A 27,665-nucleotide genomic window follows, 5' to 3' on the forward strand; every position below is an offset into this window, starting at 1 on the left:
GCGGTGGGGGAGGTGCCGGAGCCCAGTCCCCAGAGCGGTGTGGGAGGTGCCGGAGCCCGTTCCCCAGAGCGGTGGGGGAGGTGCCGGAGCCCAGTCCCCAGAGCGGTGGGGGAGGTGCCGGAGCCCAGTCCCCAGAGCGGTGGGGGAGGTGCCGGAGCCCAGTCCCCAGAGCGGTGGGGGAGGTGCCGGAGCCCAGTCCCCAGAGCGGTGGGGGAGGTGCCGGAGCCCGTTCCCCAGAGCGGTGGGGGAGGTGCCGGAGCCCGTTCCCCAGAGCGGTGGGGGAAGTGCCGGAGCCCGTTCCCCAGAGCGGTGGGGGAGGTGCCGGAGCCCGTTCCCCAGAGCGGTGGGGGAGGTGCCGGAGCCCAGTCCCCAGAGCGGTGGGGGAAGTGCCGGAGCCCGTTCCCCAGAGCGGTGGGGGAGGTGCCGGAGCCCGTTCCCCAGAGCGGTGGGGGAGGTGCCGGAGCCCAGTCCCCAGAGCGGTGGGGAGGTGCCGGAGCCCGTTCCCCAGAGCGGTGGGGAGGTGCCGGAGCCCGTTCCCCAGAGCGGTGGGGGAGGTGCCGGAGCCCACCCCCACGGCGCCAGCTGAGTGATCACATTCACCACTGTTAGCATCCAAGGTAAGTGACTGGTTTACTTTCACAAACTGCCAGCAGACCAGGCACCGTCTGCCCCAAAGCCAAGGCTGGCTCCGGGTCTGAGCAGACCCAGTGCGCCTGCTCCAGGGGGTGACCCTGAGCAGGCGCCAGGCCTGAGCCCGGCCGTGCGCTCGTCTCCCAGGGTCAGGCTGACACTCGGCGCCCATCCCCAAGGAGGGGAGCGTGGAGCAGAGCGGGAAACATGCTCTCCCCAGCACAGCCTGGGAAGCACTCGGGACCTTCCGCAAACCCCAGCCCAGCCCAGGGTGGAGAACGACGCGACGTGTCAGCCTCAGCTTCCCCCAGCCGTCACCCCCACCCTGGCCCGGCTCTGCAAGCCACACGGGCCAGGCCTCACCACGTTCCCCCAACAGCCAACCACTGCCCAGGCACTGCGCCTCTGCCCCAAACCGCACCCCCTTCCCCAGCAGCCACCTCACCGGCCCATGAGCCGGGCCCCGGCCAGTGGTTCTGGGCCTCCTGGCCAGCCAGAGGCAGCTGGTCCCCTTTGCAGGGCGGGCTGCCCTTTGTGCCGTAGGCCTGTTGCAGGTGGCCCCCTCACTCCCCCACCTGCTTACCATTTAGAGCAGCGCTGCCAGCGATCTATGACGGCCCCAAGCCCCCAGCCTGCTCGCCTGAGACGCTCTCGGGGCACCAGGCCAGGGGACAGCGGCGCCAACTCAAAGATATGAGAACTGCTGGCACCACCCGGAGCAACGGGGCCTTCGGCTCCCTCCTGAGCGAGACACTGACGATCCTGTAGCCTGGGCTGCTCTGCTCCCCGCAGTGCCCTCCCGCCCCTGGGCTGCTCTGCTCATCGGCCAGCGGTGCCCGGGGGTGAGGGCCGGGACGCTCCTGAACAAGCCCGACGGGTCTGCCAGTGGGCAGGGGTGCCGAGAGGGGCAGCTGCAGCAGCCACTGGCCATGCCGAGACTGGGTGCTGGCAGTAGAGCCGGTGGCTAGAAAGGGAGCCGGGCGAGATGGAAAGAGCCTAGAATCAAGCCAGTGGGATGGCAGCACCTGCCTGGGACCAGCACGGGAGAGTGCTGGCCGAACACTGAGAGTCTGGCAGGAGCACAGAGCTGGCTACGGCTTTGCAGCCTGCCCAGTGCCCAGGGGCCCCAGGAGGGAGCCGGGTACCTAAAGACACTCCCTTGCGAAGGGGGGTAAGTTGGCATCTCCGCGCACCACAGCAGGCCCGCTGTGTCTGCCCTGGCCTTGCTCGCAGGGCGCTAGGCGCCACCCCAGAGAAATGGATTTCCATCGAGCACGGTGCTGGGGGCCTTCGTGGGAACACACAGGCAGCAGTTCCGTGCATGGCACAGACCGGAGCATAGCCATCCAACTGCCCTCCGCCCCAGCCAGCCGGCAAGCCCTGCACTGACTTTAACCCAGCGAATCTCCACATGAGCCCTGCAGCTCCACCAGCCTGCAGGAGGTGTGAGAACAGGGGTGTTGGCCAGACCCCCCACATACACAAAAACCCAGCCCTGGAGTCCCTGCCGGTTGGATTCAATCAATGCTTGGAGCTGATCGCTCCTGGCTCTAGCTGCTAGCTGGGGCTCATGTTGGTTGGGGCAGACGGTGACAGGCCAGCAATAGCCTGAACAAAGCCTAATGGGATTAAGATAAATGTTATTGGATTAAGTTAAACCTTATTGAATTGCGGTTAGCGCCTTTGGGGTCCATTGGATCAACAATGCAGTTGTGTCTGCTACTGCAGCATTGCACACACCTGCTCTAGTAGGAGTGGGGGCTAATTTAATTCCTCCTTTATCAGCCCTTTGAAGCCACCCCCAGGGAGATGCACATGTACTGGTCAGACTGGATCCTCCAGGGATCAACACACAAAGGAAGGGTTTGGGGATAAATAGCCTGGTTTTAAACAGACTTGGGGCTTTCAATTCTGATCTAGAATCATAGAATCATAGAATATCAGGGTTGGAAGGGACCTCAGGAGGTCATCTAGTCCAACCCCCTGCTCAAAGCAGGATCAATCCCCAACTAATCCCAGCCAGGGCTTTGTCAAGCCTCACCTTAAAAACTTCTAGGAAGGAGATTCCACCACCTCCCTAGGTAACGCATTCCAGTGTTTCACCACCCTCTTAGTGAAAAAGTTTTTCCTAATATCCAACCTAAACCTCCCCCACTGCAACTTGAGACCATTACTCCTTGTGCTGTCATCTGCTACCACTGAGAACAGTCTAGAGCCATCCTCTTTGGAACCCCCTTTCAGGTAGTTGAAAGCAGCTATCAAATCATAGAATCATAGAATCATAGAATATCAGGGTTGGAAGGGACCCCTGAAGGTCATCTAGTCCAACCCCCTGCTTGAAGCAGGACCAATTCCCAGTTAAATCATCCCAGCCAGGGCTTTGTCAAGCCTGACCTTAAAAACTTCCAAGGAAGGAGATTCCACCACCTCCCTAGGCAACGCTTTCCAGTGTTTCACCACCCTCTTAGTGAAAAAGTTTTTCCTAATATCCAATCTAAACCTCCCCCACTGCAACTTGAGACCATTACTCCTCGTTCTGTCATCTGCTACCATTGAGAACAGTCTAGAGCCATCCTCTTTGGAACCCCCTTTCAGGTAGTTGAAAGCAGCTATCAAATCCCCCCTCATTCTTCTCTTCTGCAGGCTAAACAATCCCAGCTCCCTCAGCCTCTCCTCATAAGTCATGTGTTCTAGACCCCTAATCATTTTTGTTGCCCTTCGCTGGACTCTCTCCAATTTATCCACATCCTTCTTGTAGTGTGGGGCCCAAAACTGGACACAGTACTCCAGATGAGGCCTCACCAATGTCGAATAGAGGGGAACGATCACGTCCCTCGATCTGCTCGCTATGCCCCTACGTATACATCCCAAAATGCCATTGGCCTTCTTGGCAACAAGGGCACACTGCTGACTCATATCCAGCTTCTCGTCCACTGTCACCCCTAGTCCTTTTCCGCAGAACTGCTGCCTAGCCATTCGGTCCCTAGTCTGTAGCGGTGCATTGGATTCTTCCGTCCTAAGTGCAGGACCCTGCACTTATCCTTATTGAACCTCATCAGATTTCTTTTGGCCCAATCCTCCAATTTGTCTAGGTCCTTCTGTATCCTATCCCTCCCCTCCAGCGTATCTACCACTCCTCCCAGTTTAGTATCGTCCGCAAATTTGCTGAGAGTGCAATCCACACCATCCTCCAGATCATTTATGAAGATATTGAACAAAACCGGCCCCAGGACCGACCCTTGGGGCACTCCACTTGACACCGGCTGCCAACTAGACATGGAGCCATTGACCACTACCCGTTGAGCCCGACAATCTAGCCAGCTTTCTACCCACCCTATAGTGCATTCATCCAGCCCATACTTCCTTAACTTGCTGACAAGAATACTGTGGGAGACCGTGTCAAAAGCTTTGCTAAAGTCAAGAAACAATACATCCACTGCTTTCCCTTCATCCACAGAACCAGTAATCTCATCATAAAAGGTGATTAGATTAGTCAGGCATGACCTTCCCTTGGTGAATCCATGCTGGCTGTTCCTGATCACTTTCCTCTCATGCAAGTACTTCAAAATTGATTCTTTGAGGACCTGCTCCATGATTTTTCCAGGGACTGAGGTGAGGCTGACTGGCCTGTAGTTCCCAGGATCCTCCTTCTTCCCTTTTTTAAAGATTGGCACTACATTAGCCAATCCCCCCTCATTCTTCTCTTCCGTAGACTAAACGTCCCCAGTTCCCTCAGCCTCTCCTCATAAGTCATGTGTTCCAGTCCCCTAATTATTTTTGTTGCCCTTCGCTGGACTCTTTCCAATTTTTCCACATCCTTCTTGTAGTGTGGGGCCCAAAACTGGACACAGTACTCCAGATGAGGCCTCACCAGTGTCGAATAGAGGGGAACAATCACGTCCCTCGATCTAGCAACAGCCAGGACCCTGGTCCAGCGAGGGTCCCAATCCTTAGGGTAGGGTTGGCAGGACTGGGCCTATGAGGCCCCATACAACTGGGTGCTAGTTCTCAGCTGAGGCTGTGATGAACTTGTAACCACAAGGAAAGCCTTTCTGTGCTGGGAATAGCACAGGGAAGGCAGGGAGCTGGCAGCCCAGAAATACCCTGCTCTGAAGGGAGACGGACACAGTTCTCCACCCCAGAGAGGTGTCAGCCAGGGGAGCTGGAAACCTGGGCCGTGGAGGGGAAGTACAGGTGCACTTGCCCAGAACTGTGACAAGTGGCTGGAACACTTTCTCAGTGCCAGGCTAGGTGGCAGAAGTGGCTGGTAACAAACGCATGCCAATGAGCCCCCTCACACATCCCGCACAGGGCAAAAAGCGCAGCACTGGCCCTGCCCAAAGAGTGTCGGCCGCAGCTCTAGGGCCGCACAGCGAGCCCGGGCTGTTTAAAGCATTGGTTGACTCTGGGATTCAAACTCTGGGCCCTGTGTTCCCGGGCCCAGCAGAGCGGCGGGAAGGGCCTTGCAGGGCATACTAGTCCGAGCAGCAGCGCCCAAGGCAGCCAAGTCAGAGCTTTGTGCAAAGCCAGGCCCGAATCTCCCCTCTCAGGCCCCAGCCACAGAGAGTTTTCTCCCTGGTGCTCCTCCACATTACTGCTATTGTTTGGGGCTAACCCCTTCTTTGCCACACCATTTTAATTTGGATTCAGCTGGTTGCTGTTGTGAGCATGTGGCAAGTTCTCCAGCTGGGACTGCCCCCCACGGGGGAGAAAATCCAGAGCGGGGAGGGTGGCTTTCGTTTTCACACCTGTGCATTTCGCTGTCTGGTTATTTACACTGCGCTCATCACCTTGGCATCTCCTCAAGAAACACGCTGCACTTTAGACCTGTGTCTTCCACACGCGCCCCATCAGCTGACACAGCCGACAAACCAGCTCAGAGATCAGGAAAGGTGCCATCAGCTGAGGATGGGCGTATGCGCCCCACTATTTGCCCCGTCAGGAGTACATCCTGAATGGAACCTGGCACCAGGCCCAGAAGGGAATGCTCTCTGTATAACCCGAAACCAAAACAAAGTCCGTGAAAACCCCGGGGGCCTTTAGATCATTAGCAAGGGAGCCCAAACAGTGCAGCCATTAGTACATGGGCTCTGCTGGTTTGCAGTCCCTGCCTATGCCCCGGGATGGTCTGGAATACGGACTCTGACTCACACTTACTCTAAGGAGAAGCCCTCCAACTTCCCCTCTCCCTAGCCAAGGTCCCCTAGACACAGGCGTCATGGAGTGAACTTGAGGGCCCTGGTCTCTGCTGGAAGGAGACTGACCAGGTCGGGCTGAAGAGGAGCTCTGTGAAGCTCGGAAGCTGGTCTCTCTCACCAACAGAAGTTGGTCCAATAAAAGCTATTCCCTTGTCTCACTAATGCCTGGGACCAACACGGCAAACCGCAGCTGGGCCGGAAATGTGTGGAATTGAAGGGACCCCTAAAAGCAGTGGCAGGGCCTGCCCCTGCTGGTTTTCCATGGTTTCAGCACAACATTCTCCTCTTTCAAAGACTCCTTTCCTCCCCAGCTGCTGCTCCAGGAAGGAGAGAATCTCTGAGAAGTGACAGCGGCTGGCCTGGCCTGGCCGCACACAGGGAGTGCTCAGCTCCCTTCTAGATGCCTTGCAAATGGGGGATTGTACAGGCATCTCCCACTTCCAGTCTCCTGCCCGGCCCCGCATGTCCTTGGACTTGCCTCTCTTGAACCAAGCCAATCAGGCCTAGCAGGTGGAATGCGGCTCACTCCCCATCCCGCAGCCAAGAACAACGGCACCTTCGGGGGATGCAGCAATGGTGACCTTCTAAACAGAGCAGCCGGGCAGCACAGCAGGGGCTAGCTACCCGCCTGGACCCCGTGGGCACGGACTCGGGGCAGCTGGCCCGTGCTGTCACTTGCCCCCTCCTGCGCTGCTTCTGGTGCCCTAGTTCACCAGAGCTACCCGGGTGTCACCCCCCAGCTCCAAGTGTAGACGTGGCCTTGGCAGGATGGCACCTGAAGCCGCCACTTGCGCGTGACATTTCTGAGCAGGGGGGCTCCGAGCTTCAAGACCATGTGTGGGGGTTGCCCCATGTATGCCCAGAACGCTTTGTACAGGGCACTTTTTTGAAGAGCTCATGTGTGGCAAGGCTAAGAGATAGAGATAGCTAGAGATTGCAGCCAGCTAGAGATAGCTCCGAATCGCTTTATGATCCAGCACAGTTATTTATTGACTCTGGGTTGTTACCTAAGCCAAATTCCAATCACTGAGATCTTGGTCTTGGACTAGACAGTCTCATTTATGCAGCGCAGTCTCTGTGCCCAGCCGAAGGGACCCCTCTAGAGCAGGGTTGGAGGTGGAGGACTCAGAAGCCAAGGCTGGGCTGTCTGGCCACCATGAAGCCAATGCTGTTCAGCTACTTGCTTTTATCCATTTTCCCATTCTGCTCAGCGGAGCTTTACAGGGCGGAGGCAGAGAGAATCATGAACGAGACTCCTCTAATAGACGGGTAAATACCAGCCCCTGCTGCTCCCTGCCCTGTCTCGGCAAGTTGGGAAACTCCCCCCAGAGGGAACGAGCCTCCCCCCGTACTCCTGCCCTGGGCCCCCCGTACTCCCCTCACCACCTGAGCTCTGCAGGAGAGGGAGGGGGAGTGATATGGTTTACCCTGGAGCTACGCAGGTGATATATTCTCAGCACCTCGTGGCGTGAGGCCAGGCCAGCGTGAGCGCATAGCAGCTGCCGAACTCAGGCAGTGGAAATGCAGGCTCAGGAGTGAGTCCCCACTGCACGCAAGAGGCTCTCCATGGCAGGGAAGCATGCCTGCTACCCCGGCGCCACGCAGCCCCTGAGGGAGCGGCCGGCCCTCCCGGGAGCTTTTCCTTACCAAGGGGTAGAGTCATCCCCTCTGCGCAGCCCCTAGCTCAGGGGAAGGCAGGGTGCACCAGCTCCATCCAACAGGAAAGTTTCCCACCTGCTCAAGGATTCTCAGTTCCCTGAGAAACCCCCCAGTGATGAAAGCCCTGCGCGGCTCCATTTCCAGCAAACCCCCACCCTGGGGAAGCCCCACGGCTTGGAACTCCACAGGGACCTGCTCAGTGTGCCCCATGGGAAATGCTGGAGTTTCTGGCATGCCCCAGGGGAATGGGAGGGCAGGGTGGATTTGCATGTGGTGGGTTATCAGGGCCAGACCATGCTACACTACACCATGAGTTCGCTGCAAAACATAAAGGGGAAACCCAGCCCTGCTGGCACATCACAGCCAGGGGAAAGTGGCTGCTCCCAGCTGGGGGAGAACCCCATGAGGTCAGGCGGGGAGCAGCTCGGAGAGACCCTGAGGAAGGTGGGAGCATTGGTCCAAGGACCATGTCCGTCCCACTGTGCGACAGGCACAAAGCTAGTGGGCTGTCACGGAGCTGGAGGAGAAACCCCAGCACTGAGTCATTTTACTAGCCTGTGGGGTTTGGCTGCAGGGCTCACTGGGGCTTCCCAATCTCAGCTGGGCAAAGCCCTGGGAACTGGCCTGCCTCAGAGGAGCTGCCATCCCCAGCACATGCCAGGAGGTCACTGCTGCCCAGCAGTGTTTCTGCATTTCCCTCGGCCTCGTTGGCACTAAGGAAAGCCTGGGTCCCTGGAGCTGCTGCAGACAGCAAGCCAGAGCCCAGAGGGGGATGAAGCGCAGGGTCTGGCTGGGCCGGGCAGGCGGGTGTGTGGCATGGGCGGGGGACGCAGCTGCTGCAGTTCCTGGCTTCAGGGGTAGAAGGGGTAAGTGTGATGCTGATCTGCAAGCTGTGCTAGAGGGAAAGGGGCACCTGGACTGAGACTGTTACTGATACCCGGGGGGTTGCCAGACTCAGGCTTTGGGGCTTGCCAGATTCAGAGCAGGCAAAAGGTCTGCACGCCTAGGGGGAGTCACTGAGACAGGGGGCTGGGTGTCACGGCTCTTCCACCCCTGGGCCTCCACATCGCTCTGCCAGTGACTTGTGCCACCCCTCCCGCTGCTAGTCCGTTAGTGGGCTCCCACCCCCAGCTCGGTCACTGCCCCCAGTCCTGGCCCACAGCCCCCCAGGCCTGCCTTGGGCCCCTCCAGCGTAGCGACGAGCAGGTGGACCCAACCGCGTGCGCATCCGGCCAGTGGAGCTGGTCCTGCTCGCAGAGCTGGCATTGCCCCATATCCATGGGAGACTGACCTGAGCCTGCAGCGGTGAGGAGCCAGGCACAGTCCCGGCGAGCCCTGGGGGGGCTGGACTGCAGGGTGAGCCCCTTGTCAGCCCCTTCCCTTGGGCTCAGTGGGGAGACGCTCTTCACCCCCCGCAGCGAGGCTGAGGGCTGCCAAATTGGGCAGCGTCGCCCTGGGCCCCCCGTACTCCCCTCAGCCCTTCCACACCCTGTCCCCAGGTTAAACCAGAAAGAAGGGGCAGGACCCCCCCCAGCGATACAGAAAGGGAGGAGGATCCCCCCAGGCTGAGACCCCGCGGGCTGGTGCTTGACAGAGCCAGAGGGACCCCTCCTCTTTCCTGGGCCCCAGCCTGACTGCCCTGGCGCTAGGCAGCAGCACAGAGGGAGACGTCATCCCGCGTGAGCTTCCAGGCCAAGGCACAGTGACCAGGGACAGAAATAACCCCCGCAGGCCGTCTGGTGCTGAGTGACGTGGGGAGGGGGCCGTCTGCGGACCGAAAGGGGAAGACGCCCCCGCAGTTGCAGCACACACCTTGCTTCCCCCAGCCGCGTGACACTTCCTTAAATGACGGCAGTGGCAGCCGCGTAAGTCAGCAAGCTGGGGCGGTTCTCGGGGGCCTGACGGGGGCCGGTTCGAGGTGGAGAGGGACCGCCCCTGAGAGCCCACCACGGGCGCAATCCTGCGCTGGCCAGGGGGTGGATGAGCTGTGTCTGTGCTGCCGAGGGGGCATCACAAGCCGGCCTCAAATGCAGCTGGCTGGGGTGTGGGAGCAGGGCACGCTGCGGGTGTGGGCTGCACAACCCTGCCGGGAGCCCTGGCAATGCCCAGCTGGAGTCTGTGGTGTGTGCAGGGCAGCCGGCCCCTGCCGTGCTCTGAGCCGGGAAGCTGAGGACGCTGGTTAAAGGCCCAGAGGAGAGGAAACTCACAGGCAGCCAGTTCAGTAACTAACCCTACCCCCACCCCCCAGGAGAGCACCCACGGCAAATGGCAGCTGCCTCCCTCCAAGCAGGAGCCTGCTGCCACCCACCCCGCTGTGCCACGCGGCTCCGGCCACCTGGCCATGGCTCCCCAAGCCTTGGAGCAGGTCGATGTTGCCAGGAACAGTGCCTGGAGCTGTGGCCTGCGGAGTTCCCTGCGGGGTTTTCCATCGGCTCTTGGAACCCCTCTGCCTTCCTTCTTGTGATTAGTTTCTTACCCAGGAAAGAGAAACACTCAAAACTCCTGGAAAGAAAAACTCCTCCAGCCTCTCTGCTCATCGTGGGCTCGCTGGGAAATTCCCCTCTGGCTCCAGCGTGGCACAGGGAGGCTCTGGGTGGAATTTCGGGCAGTAACACAGGAATGTCTGGGCACCTCTGGCTGCTCTCGTTCCAGGACAGAATGGTGCCTTGGCTGAGTGCTGGCATTTGCCTGGGCTCTCTCGCATGCTGAGCAGGGGCAGGGGTCTTTGCATACGCATCTGGGACCATCACAGCTACCTCCTGGCTGCTGTATAACACCCCCGAGCAAGGCCTTGGATCAACCCTTCCCGTGCCAAGGCCACATGCCCTCCCAGGCCGGGCACGGCCCTCCCTCCACGGAGCAATCCACAGCCCTGCCTGTGTTCCGGCAGTGAGAGAGTTAATTCAGCGCCCTTGAGCACAGAGCTAGGAAGCCCCCAATCCATTTCCCTGGGGTCAGCTGCTTCCATGAGCCTCCTGCAGCAAAGCCAGCAGAGGGGCTCTCCTGGGGCTTCGTTTCCTGCTCTGGCTCATACAGAGCAGTCCGGGAACTGTGGCCTCTGGAACGCAGCCCAGGTAACAGCCGGTGTCATCCCTGCCGCCTTCACCTGGGGATTAGGCAGGAGCCAAAGGGCAAAAGAACGTAGGGTTGCCAATGCTCCAGGATGTCCTGAGATCTCCAGGAATTAATGATTAATCTTTAATTAAAGCTTATGTTACGTGATGAAACCTCCAGGAATACGCCCAGCCGAAACTGGCAACCCTAAGGAAGCGAATGGTGGGAAAGCCTGAGAAGGTGAAGGGGTACCGGGGGGCCCATGGGGAGCACTAGCCTAGCTCCTGGCAGCTGAGATGCAGACACATTCCACAGGCCCATGGAACAACGGATCCATCACCCCTGTGTACAAACACAGACCCAAACAACTGCCACACCGCAGCAGCAAACTCTTCCCTAGCACCCTCATCACACGGCAGCCAGCCTAGGGTAACCAGACAGCAAACATCGGGATGGGGGTGGGGGGTAATAGGAGCCTATATGAGAAAAAGACCCAAAAACAGGTCTGTTCCTATAAAATCGGGACATCTGGTCACCCTAAGCCAGCCAGTCACACGGACACCCTCCAGGAAGGCAAAGTGGTTCCCTGCCAGGAAGCGCTTCGTGGACAGAGCTTCATCCCGCAGAGGGAAACCGCCAGCAGGGGAGGATACGTGCTGGCTGCGTCACCTACACAAAGCTTTCTGTTCAGCAGGGAAGCTTAAACTGCTGCAGAAATGGAACCGGGGGGAATCAGTAAATCCATGTGCCGAGCCGTCCAATGCGGGAGAAAAAACAACCAGCAGCAAAGAGTCCTCCAAGCGCAGGACTGTAGAGAAGCCTCTGCCTCATCTGGAAACCTCCCGCCAGAGCTGGGAAAGACACCCAGCAGGAGTTTTCAGAGAAAGCCCCCAAACAACCCAATGAGAGTCAAATGTTACGACAGAGATTGAACAGGCCCTGAGCTGCACTCAGTCAGCCTCAGCCACAGTCTTTCAGGGAGTTTCAGCCTGGCTGGCAAAGCACCAGGAGAAAATCTCTAGGGGCCTTGCAAACATGTAGGGTTGCCCAGCATGTGACCCACCCTCAAGCCACCTTCCCCGCCCCCAACACACCAGGGTTCTGGCTCTTCCTGACACTGGGGCAGGGCTTGTCTAGCTGGTCCTGCAGCAGCGCCTCACTGGAGTGCAACCAACCGATCGTGATCATCGGTGGTTAAAAACAGCGCCTCCTGACTCCAGCCACAGCCAGCATCCTCCCTCCTGCAGCCCCTGCCTCACTGAGCTCCAGGGGATGAGGCGCTTGGGCACGAGGCAGCTGCCATGCTGTGTATCATGCTCCCTAATCTGCCGCCAGCCCAGCCCTGCTCCCCTCCTGGCCCCCTCCAAGCCACCAGCAACCTTAACAGCTCTTTGTCCCCGGCCCCTGCCAGCTGCCACCTCCGTTCCACACACTGCCACAAACCGAGCTGGGAGCCAGCAGCTCCCGGGTTCTGATCCCTGTCTGGAGGCCAGCACACCTGCCCAAATCACTGCACCTGCCCGGGCCGCAGTTTCATGGGCGATGTCAAGGCCAGAAGCCAGCCTGAGCTTGTGCAGAGCGCAGCCTCCTGCCTGGCCCCATTGCCTTGGGCTGGACTGTATCCGCAGAAAAAGCCATTCGGTCTTAGGCTAAAGATTCCTTGTCCCTGGGCAACCCTTCTCATGGCCAATCCCCCGCCGAGCAGGACGCCTGTCTTGTTGGCTAGTCTTCAACTGCCAGACGCTGGGAAGAGACGCAAGCCTAGCGGGGCTGGAGACGGCACTGCGAGGGTTAATCTGCGAGGGTTAATCTGGGCTGCTGGGACCTCCTGCCTGGCCTCTGCCCAGGCTGGGTTAGTGTAAGGAGGGGAGAGAGGCAGAGTGTCTCGGCTCGCATGCAGAGAGCTGGGCAGGGCTCCCGGGGGGCGGGGAGGCAGGATATTGCCATGCTCAGGACTGCAGCCGTGTCCGGAGGGTTTCTACTAAGGGCAGGCAGGTTCCAGGCACCCGCCAGCTGGCAGCTGAGCCAGGGGCAGCTCCGCACAAACCGGGGAGCCGGTGCCAGCCCTGGGCACTCAGCCGCTGAAGGACTAAGGTGTGTCCGCTGTATGGGCTACGGCCCAGGTCTCGCAGGCTGCCGAGGGGCCAGCCAGCTCCAGGCACTGGGCCTGGAATTGCTGCTGGCCCCAGCGATCTCGGCTTCGCTGAGCAGGTTTGGAGGAGCTGGGACGGGACCAGTGGGGATGGCCCGTCCCCTCGGCCTGTGCAGAAGCCAGCTGACACCCGGGCATGGCTAATGCCACAGTGCAGAGAGGGCCCCGTCTCCGCTGCGCAGAGATGGGAGGAGAGAGCACGGGTGGGCGGGCAGGCGGGTCTGTGCCAAGCCATCCCTTGCTTTGAAACGCATGCAACAGCAAAAAAACTGGGGGTCTGGGTCGGCAGCAGCAAAGGCGCCAGCCCAGAGTTGGTTACGGTTGTGGCCCCGGTTCCAAACGCTGGCTGCAGCCGGCTGCGGGGCTTCGGGGGGAGTGGTGCGCTCACGCGCCGGTGTGGAATCCTGAAAACACAGAGCTGGGGCAATGCTCAGCAGAGAAGGGGGCCGAGGTGCCGGGGCAGGGATGGGGACTAGCTGCCCCCCAGGCCGATACAGCCCTCCAGCCTGCCTGTGTAGGAACTAACCCTCACCAGGCCTCGTCTGCAAACACCGGTTGTGCTGCGTCAGCTCTCTGGACACAATGGACAAGGTACAAGCCCCGAGCGAGCGTGTGTAACCCACACACCTCCTGGGGTGGGGTCTGTCCCACCGAGTGGCACCGAGACCACTGAGAGAGCGATTAATAAGTCTGCCCTACAGGCTTCGCTACCAGCCAGTTGGCTCTTTGCTCATGTGGTAGCGGCTCATGCACTAAGCTCCAGAGGGTTCGATCCCGCCCGCCGACGACCAGGGTACATGTGGACGCAGCTACCCTGGGATAAATGTGCTTGGAGGAGAGTGGCTAGTCCTGTCCTGGCAGCGGAATAAGGCTCCTTTACACCATAACCTGGTGTCCACGCCAGGGGGTGACCTGGTGTAACTGTCGGTACCTGGCCCCCCTGCAAACATGGGGTGTAGCCCAGCCCTAGGATCTGCCCCTCACACCAGCAGACCGTTTTTGGGTAGTGCTACACGCCAGCCTTGCCTGGTGCCCGTCCACGCCCAGGCTTCCCCTGGGCTGAGGGCTCATGCCAGACACTTGACTCCCCTGCCCCAAGGGGTCGGGCGGGGCTGCTCCCCCCGCATGTGGGGGGCACAGGAGCACGGCTCCCAGGTTCCCTCACTTTCATCCCTTTCTTTTCCAGACACAACGACCTGCCCTGGCAGCTGCTGAAAAAGTTTAACAACAGGCTAAGCGTGGCGCCGGCAAACCTCACCCTGCTCAACGACACCCACACCAGCATCCCCAAGCTGCGGAGTGGGCGCGTGGGGGGGCAGGTAGGCTGTAGATCCCGCGGGCAGGGCCCACACAGCCACGCTCGCAGCAGGGCACTGGTGCACACCGACCGGCAGCGCTCACGCCCCCATGAAGGCAGCAGAGCCGGGGACACTGACTCCAGGCGAGGAGCCTGTATGACTCAGCCTGGCTCCCTGGCGGGAGATCTCCCTGGAAAGCCCCCGGCAGGCGAGCCGCCCCTCGCTCTCGGCTGAGCAATTGCTGGACTTTTCCTAGGGCCAGAGGAAGCCAGCCCCTGTCACCCACCTGCTGCCTGCACTTCCCCAGCATGGCCGCTTTCACTTCCACCGTGCTCAGGCTCCGGCTCCCCGACGCCCAGGGATCCAGCCCAGCCCCCAGGCCAGGTGGGACCCGGCAGCTCATCTGCAAAGCTGCTCACCACTTTCACTGCAGGTGCCAGAGGCTCTGAGCCCAGGGATGGAGCCAGGAGCTACCGATGCTCTGTGACCGTCAGCAGCCACCTGACCTCTCTGGGTCTGTGCCCACCCGGGGTGAGAATCCCCTGGCAGCGGCTGGCTGCTTGTGCATGCCACCCCCCCAGTCCCAGGTACCAAGCGAGCCCGGGGCACCCCTGTGCTCGCCCCACAGCTGGCTCTGGGATGGGTGTGGGTTGAAGGTGGCAATGAATGAAGCAAAGCAGCCTCCTGAACAACTTAAGGCTGCCCTGCCCCATGGCGCTGCCCTGCATGGAGGGCCAGGCTCCTTAACTCCCGGCTTGTCTCCCTGCTCAGTTCTGGGCGGCTTACGTGCCCTGCGATACCCAGAACAAAGACGCAGTGAAGCGAACGCTGGAGCAGATCGACGTCATCCACCGCATGTGCGACAAGTACCCCGAGGCCTTTGTGTGTGTCACCGACAGCACAGGTGAGCGATGGAGCGTGGCCCCTGCCCAGCTCCTTGCGGGGATGGGGGGTGCGGGAGCTGAGCGAGGACACCCCAGGCCGCATCCCAGCCCAGAATGAGCTGGGTGAGGGGGACCTCCCTGCCCAGCAGCCGCTGCCATTCCGCACCCAGCACCCTGCCCGGGCATGGTCCTTGCCAGCCCCTTGTATGGGGGAGGTAGCTCCCTGGTACCCTGCCATGTGTGCCTCTGGGGGAGGCATCTCTCTCTGCAGACGTGCCTGCCCTGTGCAAAGCCCACTGAGGTTTCCAGCAGTCGGTAGCTGGGAGCTCGAGTTGTCACGAGCCAGCCCCTCCGAGGTCTCCTACAAGGGTAGCTAGGGCCTGCCAGGCAGAAGGGGAGCTCAGCAGGCCCTAGGCAACACCCCCTCTTGAGCAACCTGGCACTCATTAGCCGGCATGGCTCGCTGGGATTCTCCCTGCCCGCTGACTCAAGCCTGGGAAATGCTGCTCTTGCAGGCATAGAAGACGCCTTCCAAGCAAAGAAGGTTGCCAGCTTGATTGGCGTGGAGGGCGGCCACTCCATGGACAGCAGCCTGGGCACCCTGCGGATGTTCTACCGGCTGGGGGTGCGCTACATGACCCTCTCCCACAGCTGCAACACCCCCTGGTAAGGACCCCAGTGCTGGGGTGCATGGCAGCTTGCTGGGCCCCAGTGGGGTCGGGACGCAGGGGGCAGAAGAACGGGGCCTGGTGGGTTTGGAACAACATACAGGGACCCAGGGATTCCACAGGTGAGTGAGTCCCCGTGCGGGTCCCGGGGCCCAGAGAGGGCTGAGAACGATGCCAATGCCTTTTCCTGCCCCTGTGCTGGCACTCGGGGGCAGGCAGCAGCCTCGTGCCAACAAATAGCTCAGGCCGCGCGGGCTCACCGAGAGCTGGGCTGATGTGTATGCTCTGGCTCGCAGGGTGGACAACTGGCTGGTGGACACAGACGAGGAACAGCCCGTCCACAATGGCCTGTCACAATTTGGGAAGGTGAGTGGGAATGGCCCCTGCATGTGCACTGCCTGGGGGGCTGGAAGCCGACATCCCCATGCCCACACATGGGGCAGGGAGCTCTCCAGCTGGAGACCCTCGTGGGGATGGGGAGGGGACAGAGCACCCGCACTTCTCCAGCCAGGGACCAGCCTTTCTGGAGGGGGCGCTGCTGGCATATCAGGGCCTGGGACAGGCTGTCTACTCCCATCACCGGGGCTGCTCTTGCCACGTCCCAGAGCAAGGCCCGCCAGGCCTGCTGCTGCGGAGGCTGATCTAGCCTGGCTCCCAGCGTGACAGCTGCCAGTCCCTGGCCACATTCCCAAAGCCACTGTGGTGTTTTCCAAGCCAGCAGCAGCCTGGCAGTACAAACTCCTGACCCCACTGCACCGTCCTCAACCCCCGGCCTCTCTGGGATGCCTGGTCCCCCATTCTCATCCCCCTGCCCCCCCATTCTCATCCCCCTGCCCCATGGGCAGAGAAACCTGGTGGCTGCTCACCTCCAGTGCCTGATGGCTTCTGTGTCACTGCCCAGCTCTCCACTGGCACGGGGGGGTGAAGTTCACATCCTGTGGGCTGACTCCCCCCACGTTACCCCAGGGGCCCTGGAGCCCTGCCGTCTGCCCCACTGCACCGCCCTGTTCCTAAAGCGCCGTATGGCTGCTGCCCATGGAGCCCCCAGCCCAGGCCACCTCTGTCGCCCCCAGCCCTGCTCACCCCCATTTACCCACATGCAGGGCACAGCGAGCCGGGGCAGCTCACTCACACAGGGGCCAGAGGAAAGCGTGAGCTGGTGGAAGTTGACACGTGGGTGGGCGCTCCTGTCCCTGCCCTGTCTTCCCCCCATCCCCATTCGATGTGCTGCCTGCTGCACTCACTCCCCGGCCCCCTGGCTCAGACTCCACTCGCCCAGGGGGAGGGGGCAAGGTCCCATTCACTCGGGCAGGTGGGGTGAGTCTAAGTGGGGTGAGGAGGGGTGCCCAGGAGAACATGCAGGTCCCACCGCTCAGACTCTGCAGGGCCTAGGGCCAGCTTGTCCCTGATGTGGCCTGCGCCGCACAGGAGGGGCGCACACTCAGCACCCGTCCCTCATCTGCTCCCCCAGCGCGTGGTCCGGGAGATGAATCGCCTAGGCATGCTGGTCGACCTGGCCCACGTGTCTGTGCGGACGATGGCAGACGCCCTGGAGGTTTCCAAAGCTCCTGTTATATTCAGCCACTCATCAGCCTATGAGCTCTGCAGAAGCAGGCGCAATGTGCCCGACGACATCCTCCGCAGGGTGGTAAGATGGCCTGGATGCGCAGAGTGATGAGCGTTTCCTCCAGCACAGGAGATCGGGGCGCACAGCTCCAAATCAGGCAGAGAGGGACCAGCTCTTGGGCAGGAGCAGCTCCCGCACAGACAGCCCCTAGGCAAAACCGGCACGAGCCACCAGTGCTTTCACCCCAGCAGGGGTCAGGAAGGAAATATCCCTTGTGGGATAGCAGGCCCTGCTGGGAGCCCAGGCCAGGGGCGGGATCGTGGGTGTGAGGGGCCGGGCGCAAGAGGCTGGGGGCGGGATCGTGGGTGTGAGGGGCCGGGGGCAGGTTCCCGTGGCGGGATTCCAGGCACAAGGGGGCAGGGGCAGGATCCCGTGGCGGGACCCCAGGCACAAGGGGGCAGGGGCAGGATCCTGGGTGTGAGGGGCTGGGGGCGGGATCCCGGGCATGAGGGGCCACTGACAGGATCCCGTGGCAGGATCCCAGGCACAAGGGGGCAGGGGCGGGATCCTGGGTAGGAAGGGGCAGTGGCAGGATCCTATGGCGGGATCCCAGGCACAAGGGGGCAGGGGTGGGATCCCAGATGTGAGGGGCCGGGGGCGGGATCCCATGGCAGGATCCCAGGCACAAGGGGGCAGGGGCAGGATCCTGGGTGTGAGGGGCCGGGGGCGGGATCCCATGGCAGGATCCCAGGCACAAGGGGGCAGGGGCAGGATCCTGGGTGTGAGGGGCCAGGGGCGGGATCCTATGGCGGGATCCCAGGCACAAGGGGGCAGGGGTGGGATCCCAGATGTGAGGGGCCGGGGGCGGGATCCCATGGCAGGATCCCAGGCACAAGGGGGCAGGGGCAGGATCCTGGGTGTGAGGGGCCAGGGGCGGGATCCTGTGGCGGGATCCCAGGCACAAGGGGGCAGGGGTAGGATCCCGGGTGTGAGGGCCCGGGGGCAGGATCCCGGGTGTGAGGGGCCGGGGGCAGGATCCTGTGGCGGGATCCCAGGCACAAGGGGGCAGGGGCAGGATCCCGGGTGCAAGGGGCCAGTGGTAACTTCACGCTGGTAGTGAGAACCTAAGTGTCTGAGCTGGAGCTGCTGACGGTGCCTCGCACAGCCTGCTGGCTGGATCGCTGCAGGGAGGGGTCCAGGGCTCTGAATGGGAAGCAGCATGCTGGGGACCATGGCGAGCAGCACCGCCGCCGGCTCCCCAGTTCATGGACAACTGGCTCCTCCGGCGCTGGGGCAGGTGTGGGATCCCTGCCCCAGGAGCAGCAGCTGAGACCCTGGGCTGCCCGGCCCACAGAGCCCTCACCTGCTGCAGCCTTTAGGAACCCGCATGCATGTGCCGGTGGTAACATCGGCCAGGGGAGGTTAAGCCTCCCCTAACCCAGGCCCTGGGCCCGCCCATGCTCTGCCCCAAGGCCCCGCCCTCACTCCCCTTCTCCCCTAGGCCGGTGCAGCGGTCGAGCCAGCTCCTTGGGCCAGCCAGCAGCCTGGTGCTCGGGCCAGTGCTCGGGGGTTGGGCCAGACAGTGCAGCCAGGGGTGGGCCAGTCAGCAGCTCAGGGAGGGTGGGCAGGGGCTCCTCTGGTCATGGGGGGACTCGGGGCTCCTCTGGCCGTGTGGGGGGGTCTCATGGCTTCAGCAGTGCGGGGCAGGGCCCCCTAGCCTCCCCAAAAGGCAGGTTCACCTGCTGCCCATGCCTGCATGTCTCCGCCTGCAGAACGAGAAGGGTGGCCTGGTGATGGTGAACTTCTACAACATGTACGTGTCCTGCAACAAGGAGGCTGCCAACCTGTCCCAGGTCGCAGGTGAGTCTGGCGCCAAGGCGGGACGTGGAGTTCCCGCACACCGGGCCTTGCCCGCTCACCTCTGGCACTTCCCCCCGCAGATCACCTGGATCACGTCAAGAAGGTGGCTGGCTCCGCGGCTGTTGGCTTTGGCGGGGACTACGACGGCGTGCCCACGTAAGGAATGGCACGTGGCGGAGCGGGCGAGGGCTTCCTAACCCCACCGAACAGCCAGCCCCTGGCAGCGCTAGCAGGGCCATCTGTGAGCCATACCCAGCCATGCAGGCTGGGGCCCAGCTCCCACAGCCCTGGGGCCCAGGGCACCCCAGAGCAGGCTGACCTGGGGTTTGCCCTCCTGTAGGTTCCTTCCCTGAGCTTGCCCCAGAGCCTCGGCGTCTCACTCCACCCCTGACCCCGCTGGTCTCCAGGGAGACACTGGCCAGGCCTTGGGGGTTGCTTTACTGCTCAGAAACAGGTCCTGGCCCGTTGCTGAGCCTTGGAGAGAAATGTCCCCCCCGTGCCAGGCCCCTGCCAGGGCCCCTCCAGCCCTGGAACCGAGGCATGGGGCAGGTCCTGGTACCAAGGTTCTACAGGAGACAACAGGCTGCAGCTCCCCCCCGCCACCTCAGCCCCTCGGCTAGGGGCCCTGCGCAAAGGCGTCCCGAGCGAGTCACGTCTCCCTCGAGGGGCAGCACGCGCACCCTGTGTGAGCCGGCCCGTGCACCGGCTCCCAAGGACACAGCGCCCTGGGCTGGGCTGCCTGCTTCGTAGGCCTCACCACCTCTTCCTGCTGTGGGGCCCATCGGCTTGGGAGCTGGGGGAGGGGGCTCCCCAAGGCAGAACCCTTTGAGTCCCACTCCTGGGTCTAGCAAGAAGGTGCGTTACCAGTGAGGGGCTCTAGGGGGCGCACACTTCATAGCTCCTGTGGGCTGATTTCGTGGTACATCCCAGGGGCTCTTGACGTCCCCCCATTCCTCCCACCAGCTCCCTGTGTGCCCCATCCCTCTATAATGCCCATGACTATAGACTCCCTCAGCTTCCCCCCCAACCAGGGGTCCTGGGCAACCCTCATTCCCCTCCTCCCCCATACCAGGGTCCCCCACTCTTCCCTCATGCCAGGGGCTGTGTGCACCCCCAGTTTCCTCTTCCCCCACTTATTTGGGGGGGAATTAATAGGGGGAAGAGGAAACTGGGGGCGGGAACCTTGAGTGCAAACTCTTTGCAAGTTGGGCCAATTAACCCTGGGAACCATGTCCCCAGGGGAGCCCCATGGCCTGAGCTATGCCGGGGTCAGAGTTGCTACTCACAGTGCTTCTGGCTGGCCTGGGAACCGCCAAACCAAGCTGTGAGCTCAGTGCTTTCCGGCATGTTGCAGGCTTCCCCAGGGGCTGGAGGATGTTTCCAAATACCCCAAGTTAATAGCTGAGTTACTGAGAAGGAAGTGGACTGAAGCCGAAGTGAAAGCTGCCCTCGCCATGAACCTGCTGAGAGTCTTCAAGAAGGCGGAGGAGGTGAGTGAGAAGAGATGGGAGAGTCGCTGCACGGAGCGCTGGCCCCCCCATTCCCCCCTCATTGCAGGGCCAGGTGCCTGCCTCCCCCATGAGCCACCCAGCAGCCCGGCCCTAACCCAGCAGTGCTGCCATGGGGCTCTGTGCCCCCACCCCGCACCTGCCATGCTGATCCTGCACGCAGCTCTATGTCCCCGTCCCATGGCACAGTCCCGGCCCTGGCCCGTGGCTCCGTGTCCCTGCTCCGCGGCGCAGACCCGGCCCTGGCCCGTGGCTCCGTGTCCCTGCTCCGCGGCGCAGACCCGGCCCTGGCCCGTGGCTCCGTGTCCCTGCTCCGCGGCGCAGACCCGGCCCTGGCCCGTGCACTCCGTGTCCCTGCTCCGCAGCGCAGACCCGGCCCTGGCCCGTGCACTCCGTGTCCCTGCTCCGCAGCGCAGACCCGGCCCTGGCCCGTGGCCCCGTGTCCCTGCTCCGCAGCGCAGACCCGGCCCTGGCCCGTGGCTCCGTGTCCCTGCTCCGCAGCGCAGACCCGGCCCTGGCCCGTGGCCCTGAGCCCCTGCTCCGCAGCGCAGACCCGGCCCTGGCCCGTGGCCCTGAGCCCCTGCTCCGCAGCGCAGACCCGGCCCTGGCCCGTGGCCCTGAGCCCCTGCTCCGCAGCGCAGACCCGGCCCTGGCCCGTGGCCCTGAGCCCCTGCTCCGCAGCGCAGACCCGGCCCTGGCCCGTGCACTCCGTGTCCCCGCTCCGCAGCGCAGACCCGGCCCTGGCCCGTGCACTCCGTGTCCCTGCTCCGCAGCGCAGACCCGGCCCTGGCCCGTGGCTCCGTGTCCCTGCTCCGCAGCGCAGACCCGGCCCTGGCCCGTGGCTCCGTGTCCCTGCTCCGCAGCGCAGACCCGGCCCTGGCCCGTGGCTCCGTGTCCCTGCTCCGCAGCGCAGACCCGGCCCTGGCCCGTGCACTCCGTGTCCCCGCTCCGCAGCACAGACCCGGCCCTGGCCCGTGGCTCCGTGTCCCTGCTCCGCAGCGCAGACCCGGCCCTGGCCCGTGCACTCCGTGTCCCTGCTCCGCAGCGCAGACCCGGCCCTGGCCCGTGGCTCCGTGTCCCTGCTCCGCAGCGCAGACCCGGCCCTGGCCCGTGCACTCCGTGTCCCTGCTCCGCAGCGCAGACCCGGCCCTGGCCCGTGGCCCTGAGCCCCTGCTCCGCAGCGCAGACCCGGCCCTGGCCCGTGGCTCCGTGTCCCTGCTCCGCAGCGCAGACCCGGCCCTGGCCCGTGCACTCCGTGTCCCTGCTCCGCAGCGCAGACCCGGCCCTGGCCCGTGGCTCCGTGTCCCTGCTCCGCAGCGCAGACCCGGCCCTGGCCCGTGCACTCCGTGTCCCTGCTCCGCAGCGCAGACCCGGCCCTGGCCCGTGGCCCTGAGCCCCTGCTCCGCAGCGCAGACCCGGCCCTGGCCCGTGGCCCTGAGCCCCTGCTCCGCAGCGCAGAGCCGGCCCTGGCCCGTGGCCCTGAGCCCCTGCTCCGCAGCGCAGACCCGGCCCTGGCCCGTGGCTCCGTGTCCCTGCTCCGCAGCGCAGACCCGGCCCTGGCCCGTGCCTCCGTGTCCCTGCTCCGCAGCGCAGACCCGGCCCTGGCCCGTGCACTCCGTGTCCCTGCTCCGCAGCGCAGACCCGGCCCTGGCCCGTGGCCCTGAGCCCCTGCTCCGCAGCGCAGAGCCAGCCCTGGCCCGTGGCCCTGAGCCCCTGCTCCGCAGCGCAGACCCGGCCCTGGCCTGTGGCTCTGTGTCCCCGCTCCGCAGTGCAGAGCCGGCCGTGGCCCGTGCACTCCGTGTCCCCGCTCCGCAGTGCAGAGCCGGCCGTGGCCCGTGCACTCCGTGTCCCTGCTCCGCAGCGCAGACCCGGCCCTGGCCCGTGGCTCCGTGTCCCTGCTCCGCAGCGCAGACCCGGCCCTGGCCCGTGGCTCCGTGTCCCTGCTCCGCAGCGCAGACCCGGCCCTGGCCCGTGCACTCCGTGTCCCTGCTCCGCAGCGCAGACCCGGCCCTGGCCCGTGGCTCCGTGTCCCTGCTCCGCAGCGCAGACCCGGCCCTGGCCCGTGCACTCCGTGTCCCTGCTCCGCAGCGCACACCCGGCCCTGGCCCGTGCACTCCGTGTCCCTGCTCCGCAGCGCAGACCCGGCCCTGGCCTGTGGCTCTGTGTCCCTGCTCCGCAGTGCAGAGCCGGCCCTGGCCCGTGCACTCCGTGTCCCTGCTCCGCAGCGCAGACCCAGCCCTGGCCCGTGGCTCCGTGTCCCTGCTCCGCAGCGCAGACCCGGCCCTGGCCCGTGCACTCCGTGTCCCCGCTCCGCAGCGCAGACCCGGCCCTGGCCCGTGCACTCCGTGTCCCCGCTCCGCAGCGCAGACCCGGCCCTGGCCCGTGGCTCTGAGCCCCTGCTCCACAGCGCAGACCCGGCCCTGGCCCGTGGCCCTGAGCCCCTGCTCCGCAGCGCAGACCCGGCCCTGGCCCGTGGCCCTGAGCCCCTGCTCCGCAGCGCAGACCCGGCCCTGGCCTGTGGCTCTGTGTCCCCGCTCCGCAGTGCAGAGCCGGCCGTGGCCCGTGCACTCCGTGTCCCTGCTCCGCAGCGCAGACCCGGCCCTGGCCCGTGGCTCCGTGTCCCTGCTCCGCAGCGCAGACCCGGCCCTGGCCCGTGGCTCCGTGTCCCTGCTCCGCAGCGCAGACCCGGCCCTGGCCCGTGGCCCCGTGTCCCTGCTCCGCAGCGCAGACCCGGCCCTGGCCCGTGGCTCCGTGTCCCTGCTCCGCGGCGCAGACCCGGCCCTGGCCCGTGGCCCTGAGCCCCCGCTCCGCAGCGCAGACCCGGCCCTGGCCCGTGCACTCCGTGTCCCCGCTCCGCAGCGCAGACCCGGCCCTGGCCCGTGCACTCCGTGTCCCCGCTCCGCAGCGCAGACCCGGCCCTGGCCCGTGCACTCCGTGTCCCCGCTCCGCAGCGCAGACCCGGCCCTGGCCCGTGCACTCCGTGTCCCCGCTCCGCAGCGCAGACCCGGCCCTGGCCCGTGCACTCCGTGTCCCCGCTCCGCAGCGCAGACCCGGCCCTGGCCCGTGCACTCCGTGTCCCCGCTCCGCAGCGCAGACCCGGCCCTGGCCCGTGCACTCCGTGTCCCCGCTCCGCAGCGCAGACCCGGCCCTGGCCCGTGCACTCCGTGTCCCCGCTCCGCAGCGCAGACCCGGCCCTGGCCCGTGCACTCCGTGTCCCCGCTCCGCAGCGCAGACCCGGCCCTGGCCCGTGCACTCCGTGTCCCCGCTCCGCAGCGCAGACCCGGCCCTGGCCCGTGCACTCCGTGTCCCTGCTCCGCAGCGCAGACCCGGCCCTGGCCCGTGCACTCCGTGTCCCCGCTCCGCAGCGCAGACCCGGCCCTGGCCCGTGCACTCCGTGTCCCTGCTCCGCAGCGCAGACCCGGCCCTGGCCCGTGGCCCTGAGCCCCTGCTCCGCAGCGCAGACCCGGCCCTGGCCCGTGGCCCTGAGCCCCTGCTCCGCAGCGCAGACCCGGCCCTGGCCCGTGCACTCCGTGTCCCCGCTCCGCAGCGCAGACCCGGCCCTGGCACTCCGTGTCCCTGCTCCGCAGCGCAGACCCGGCCCTGGCCCGTGGCCCTGAGCCCCTGCTCCGCAGCGCAGACCCGGCCCTGGCCCGTGGCCCTGAGCCCCTGCTCCGCAGCGCAGACCCGGCCCTGGCCCGTGGCCCTGAGCCCCTGCTCCGCAGCGCAGACCCGGCCCTGGCCCGTGGCTCCGTGTCCCCGCTCCGCAGCGCAGACCCGGCCCTGGCCCGTGGCCCTGAGCCCCTGCTCCGCAGCGCAGACCCGGCCCTGGCCCGTGGCCCTGAGCCCCTGCTCCGCGGCGCAGACCCGGCCCTGGCCCGTGGCTCCGTGTCCCTGCTCCGCAGCGCAGACCCGGCCCTGGCCCGTGCACTCCGTGTCCCTGCTCCGCAGCGCAGACCCGGCCCTGGCCCGTGGCTCCGTGTCCCCGCTCCGCAGCGCAGACCCGGCCCTGGCCCGTGCACTCCGTGTCCCTGCTCCGCAGCGCAGACCCGGCCCTTTCCCGTGGCTCCGTGTCCCTGCTCCGCAGCGCAGACCCGGCCCTGGCCCGTGGCCCTGAGCCCCTGCTCCGCAGCGCAGACCCGGCCCTGGCCCGTGCACTCCGTGTCCCTGCTCCGCAGCGCAGACCCGGCCCTGGCCCGTGCACTCCGTGTCCCTGCTCCGCAGCGCAGACCCAGCCCTGGCCCGTGGCCCTGAGCCCCTGCTCCGCAGCGCAGACCCGGCCCTGGCCCGTGGCTCCGTGTCCCTGCTCCGCAGCGCAGACCCGGCCCTGGCCCGTGGCCCTGAGCCCCTGCTCCGCAGCGCAGACCCGGCCCTGGCCCGTGGCCCTGAGCCCCTTCTCCGCAGCGCAGACCCGGCCCTGGCCCGTGGCCCTGAGCCCCTGCTCCGCAGCGCAGACCCGGCCCTGGCCCGTGCGCTCCGTGTCCCTGCTCCGCAGCGCAGACCCAGCCCTGGCCCGTGGCTCCGTGTCCCTGCTCCGCAGCGCAGACCCGGCCCTGGCCCGTGCACTCCGTGTCCCTGCTCCGCAGCGCAGACCCGGCCCTGGCCCGTGGCTCCGTGTCCCTGCTCCGCAGCGCAGACCCGGCCCTGGCCCGTGCACTCCGTGTCCCTGCTCCGCAGCGCAGACCCGGCCCTGGCCCGTGCACTCCGTGTCCCTGCTCCGCAGCGCAGACCCGGCCCTGGCCCGTGCACTCCGTGTCCCTGCTCCGCAGCGCAGACCCGGCCCTGGCCCGTGGCTCCGTGTCCCTGCTCCGCAGCGCAGACCCGGCCCTGGCCCGTGCACTCCGTGTCCCTGCTCCGCAGCGCAGACCCGGCCCTGGCCCGTGGCCCTGAGCCCCTGCTCCGCAGCGCAGACCCGGCCCTGGCCCGTGCACTCCGTGTCCCTGCTCCGCAGCGCAGACCCGGCCCTGGCCTGTGGCTCTGTGTCCCCGCTCCGCAGTGCAGAGCCGGCCGTGGCCCATGGCTCCACTCTGCAGCACACTGTGAGAAGCTGACTGTTTCCTTTCCCTGGTAGGTGAGGGACAGCCTGTCCCAGGAGCCACCTGACGATGAGCCGATTGCGTATGAGGAACTGGAAGGGCAGTGCAGAACCAGCTACGGGTACCCTGCCCGTGCCAAAGCCAGCACCCCCAGCGTGCTGCCAGCCGCTCTCATCATCCCCCTCCTTTACTCCCTCCTCCTGTAGAGCTCTGGAAGCAGAGCCCAGACCCCCACCCCTTCTCACTTCTGAGCAGCCCGGCTGGAGTGGGAGGGGTGCAACCCAACTCTCCACTGCTCTGGGGCTGGCCCTGCATGAAGGGGAGTCGATCAGACCACAGCTGCCCTGCTATCTCCCAGTCTCACTGGGCCCAAAGGGGGTGAGATTCAGTCATGTTGGACACAGGCCTGGCTGCCATGACATGGGCTGCCATGATCGAAGCTGGGGTAAGTGGCCACGCCCCAGCCTGGGCCCCCGTTTGCCTCTGGCCAGTGAGCAACCTGGGCCTCCATGCGGCTTTTCACAGGGGTTGAGCCCACTCAGCTGAGCTAACATGACTTAACCCTGTCCCCTCCCCCTTTCTGCCCTTTGGCACCCGGCCGTCACCTGCAATGCTGCAGTACGTGAATTAAAGCTGTCTCTGCTCCCTGCTGTCTGTCTAGTCTATGAACTAGGACCGCCACACCTCCCCAAAGCCAGTGCGAGCCCTCACCCCAGCAGGCCGGGCTAGGCCAGCCCCCAGCTTTCCCCTGCGCTGAAGGCAGGAGCAGGACAGCCTTTTCACTAGGTTCTTTCCGAGACGAAGCTCAGGGGCTAGAAGGCTGGGGTGGGAGAGGAGCAGCTGCCCCGTGTGCCCACGCCAGGGACCAGCAAAAAGTGCGGAGCAGTGGGGATCTGTGGCAGCCTTTACATGGTGAAGGCACTGTGCAGACGTTAATCATTAGCTAATTAGCTGGCCAATCAATCATCCTGTTAGCAATTTCCTCTAACATTCAAAGAACAGCCTGTCTTTACAGCGGAGGCGGCAGCAGGCACCTGGTAAACAGGCCTGCAAAAGCAAGCTCTCTTCCTGTTGCATTTGCAAGTTGGCTGCGGCACAGAGCCCCCATCTTCCAGCGAAACTGGCAAGGATACATAGCGCTCCTGAGCTCTGGCTATCCCGTACCAGGCCTCCCAGCCAGGCCCCTTCCCTCCAGGGAGACAGGCACTGGAGGCTTCTACCCCAGCTGCAAGATGGGGGAGTGGCAGGCTCAGGAGCCAGCTGACCGGATAGTTGCCCTTTCATCCCCTATTCAAACCCAGCCTGGGTCAGGGGCTAAACGGGTTAAGTGAGTCAGGCTCAAAGTTCACCCACCTCCCCCGGAATCCATGCTGGTGCTTTCACCAAGTGCCTGGGCCATGCGATGAGCCAGCAGGGAGCAAACCGCTTCTGGGAAGAGGGGTGAGGGCTGGAAACCCGGCACAACACAGGGTTAGTATTCCCCTGGCGTGAGCGCTGGTGAGAGGGGCCAGAATGCTAGAGCTGAGGCCTGGAGCCCTCCAGTATCTGCAGAGCAGGGACCCGCATGAGCCATAGCAGTGCCAGCGTCCCCGGCCGTCCTCCCATGAAGGGATGCCCTCAGCTGCTCCATGCTGCGTGTACTCGGACCTGAAGGCACCAACTCCTACTGATGCAGGATTTGGCCCTTGAGTTGGTTTGACGGCCCCTTGGGCTGACTCTTCGTGCCTCCTGCAGAGGTGGCAGAGCTGGTGCTCCCCGCCAGGGGGAGGCTTGTTCCCTGCCCTGGTGGACACTAGAACTTGCTGGGTTATTGATGAGCCAGTAGTTGCTCATCTGCAGCTTTGCTGTCCTAGAGAGTTCTCTGCATTGCAAACCCCCGTATGTGGGGCTGGGTGAAAGGGGCTGGGGAATTGGCTCTGGGCACCATAGAATCATAGAATATCAGGGTTGGAAGGGACCTCAGGAGGTCATCTAGTCCAACCCCCTGCTCAAAGCAGGACCGATCCCCGACTAAATCATCCCAGCCAGGGCTGTGTCAAGCCTGACCTTAAAAACTTCTAGGGAAGGAGATTCCACCACCTCCCTAGGTAACGCATTCCAGTGTTTCACCACCCTCCTAGTGAAAAAGTTTTTCCTAATATCCAATCTAAACCT

General features: G+C 64.2%; 1 protein-coding gene across 1 annotated transcript; it reads left to right on the forward strand.

Moving 5' to 3' along the window:
- The first annotated feature begins 6,984 nt into the window (after nucleotides 1-6,984).
- DPEP1 (dipeptidase 1) lies at nucleotides 6,985-26,102 on the forward strand. The gene is made up of 10 exons (XM_077831053.1): nucleotides 6,985-7,097; nucleotides 13,880-14,012; nucleotides 14,763-14,895; nucleotides 15,391-15,541; nucleotides 15,840-15,909; nucleotides 17,015-17,191; nucleotides 18,883-18,970; nucleotides 19,051-19,126; nucleotides 20,325-20,460; nucleotides 25,547-26,102. Exons 1-10 carry the CDS (start codon nucleotides 6,985-6,987, stop codon nucleotides 25,715-25,717), a joined length of 1,248 nt encoding a protein of 415 aa, XP_077687179.1. The 3' UTR covers nucleotides 25,718-26,102.
- The last annotated feature ends 1,563 nt before the right edge of the window (nucleotides 26,103-27,665 follow it).

Source organism: Eretmochelys imbricata, chromosome 12 (genome assembly GCF_965152235.1).
Source record: "Eretmochelys imbricata isolate rEreImb1 chromosome 12, rEreImb1.hap1, whole genome shotgun sequence".
NCBI classification, from domain to species: Eukaryota; Metazoa; Chordata; order Testudines; family Cheloniidae; genus Eretmochelys; species Eretmochelys imbricata.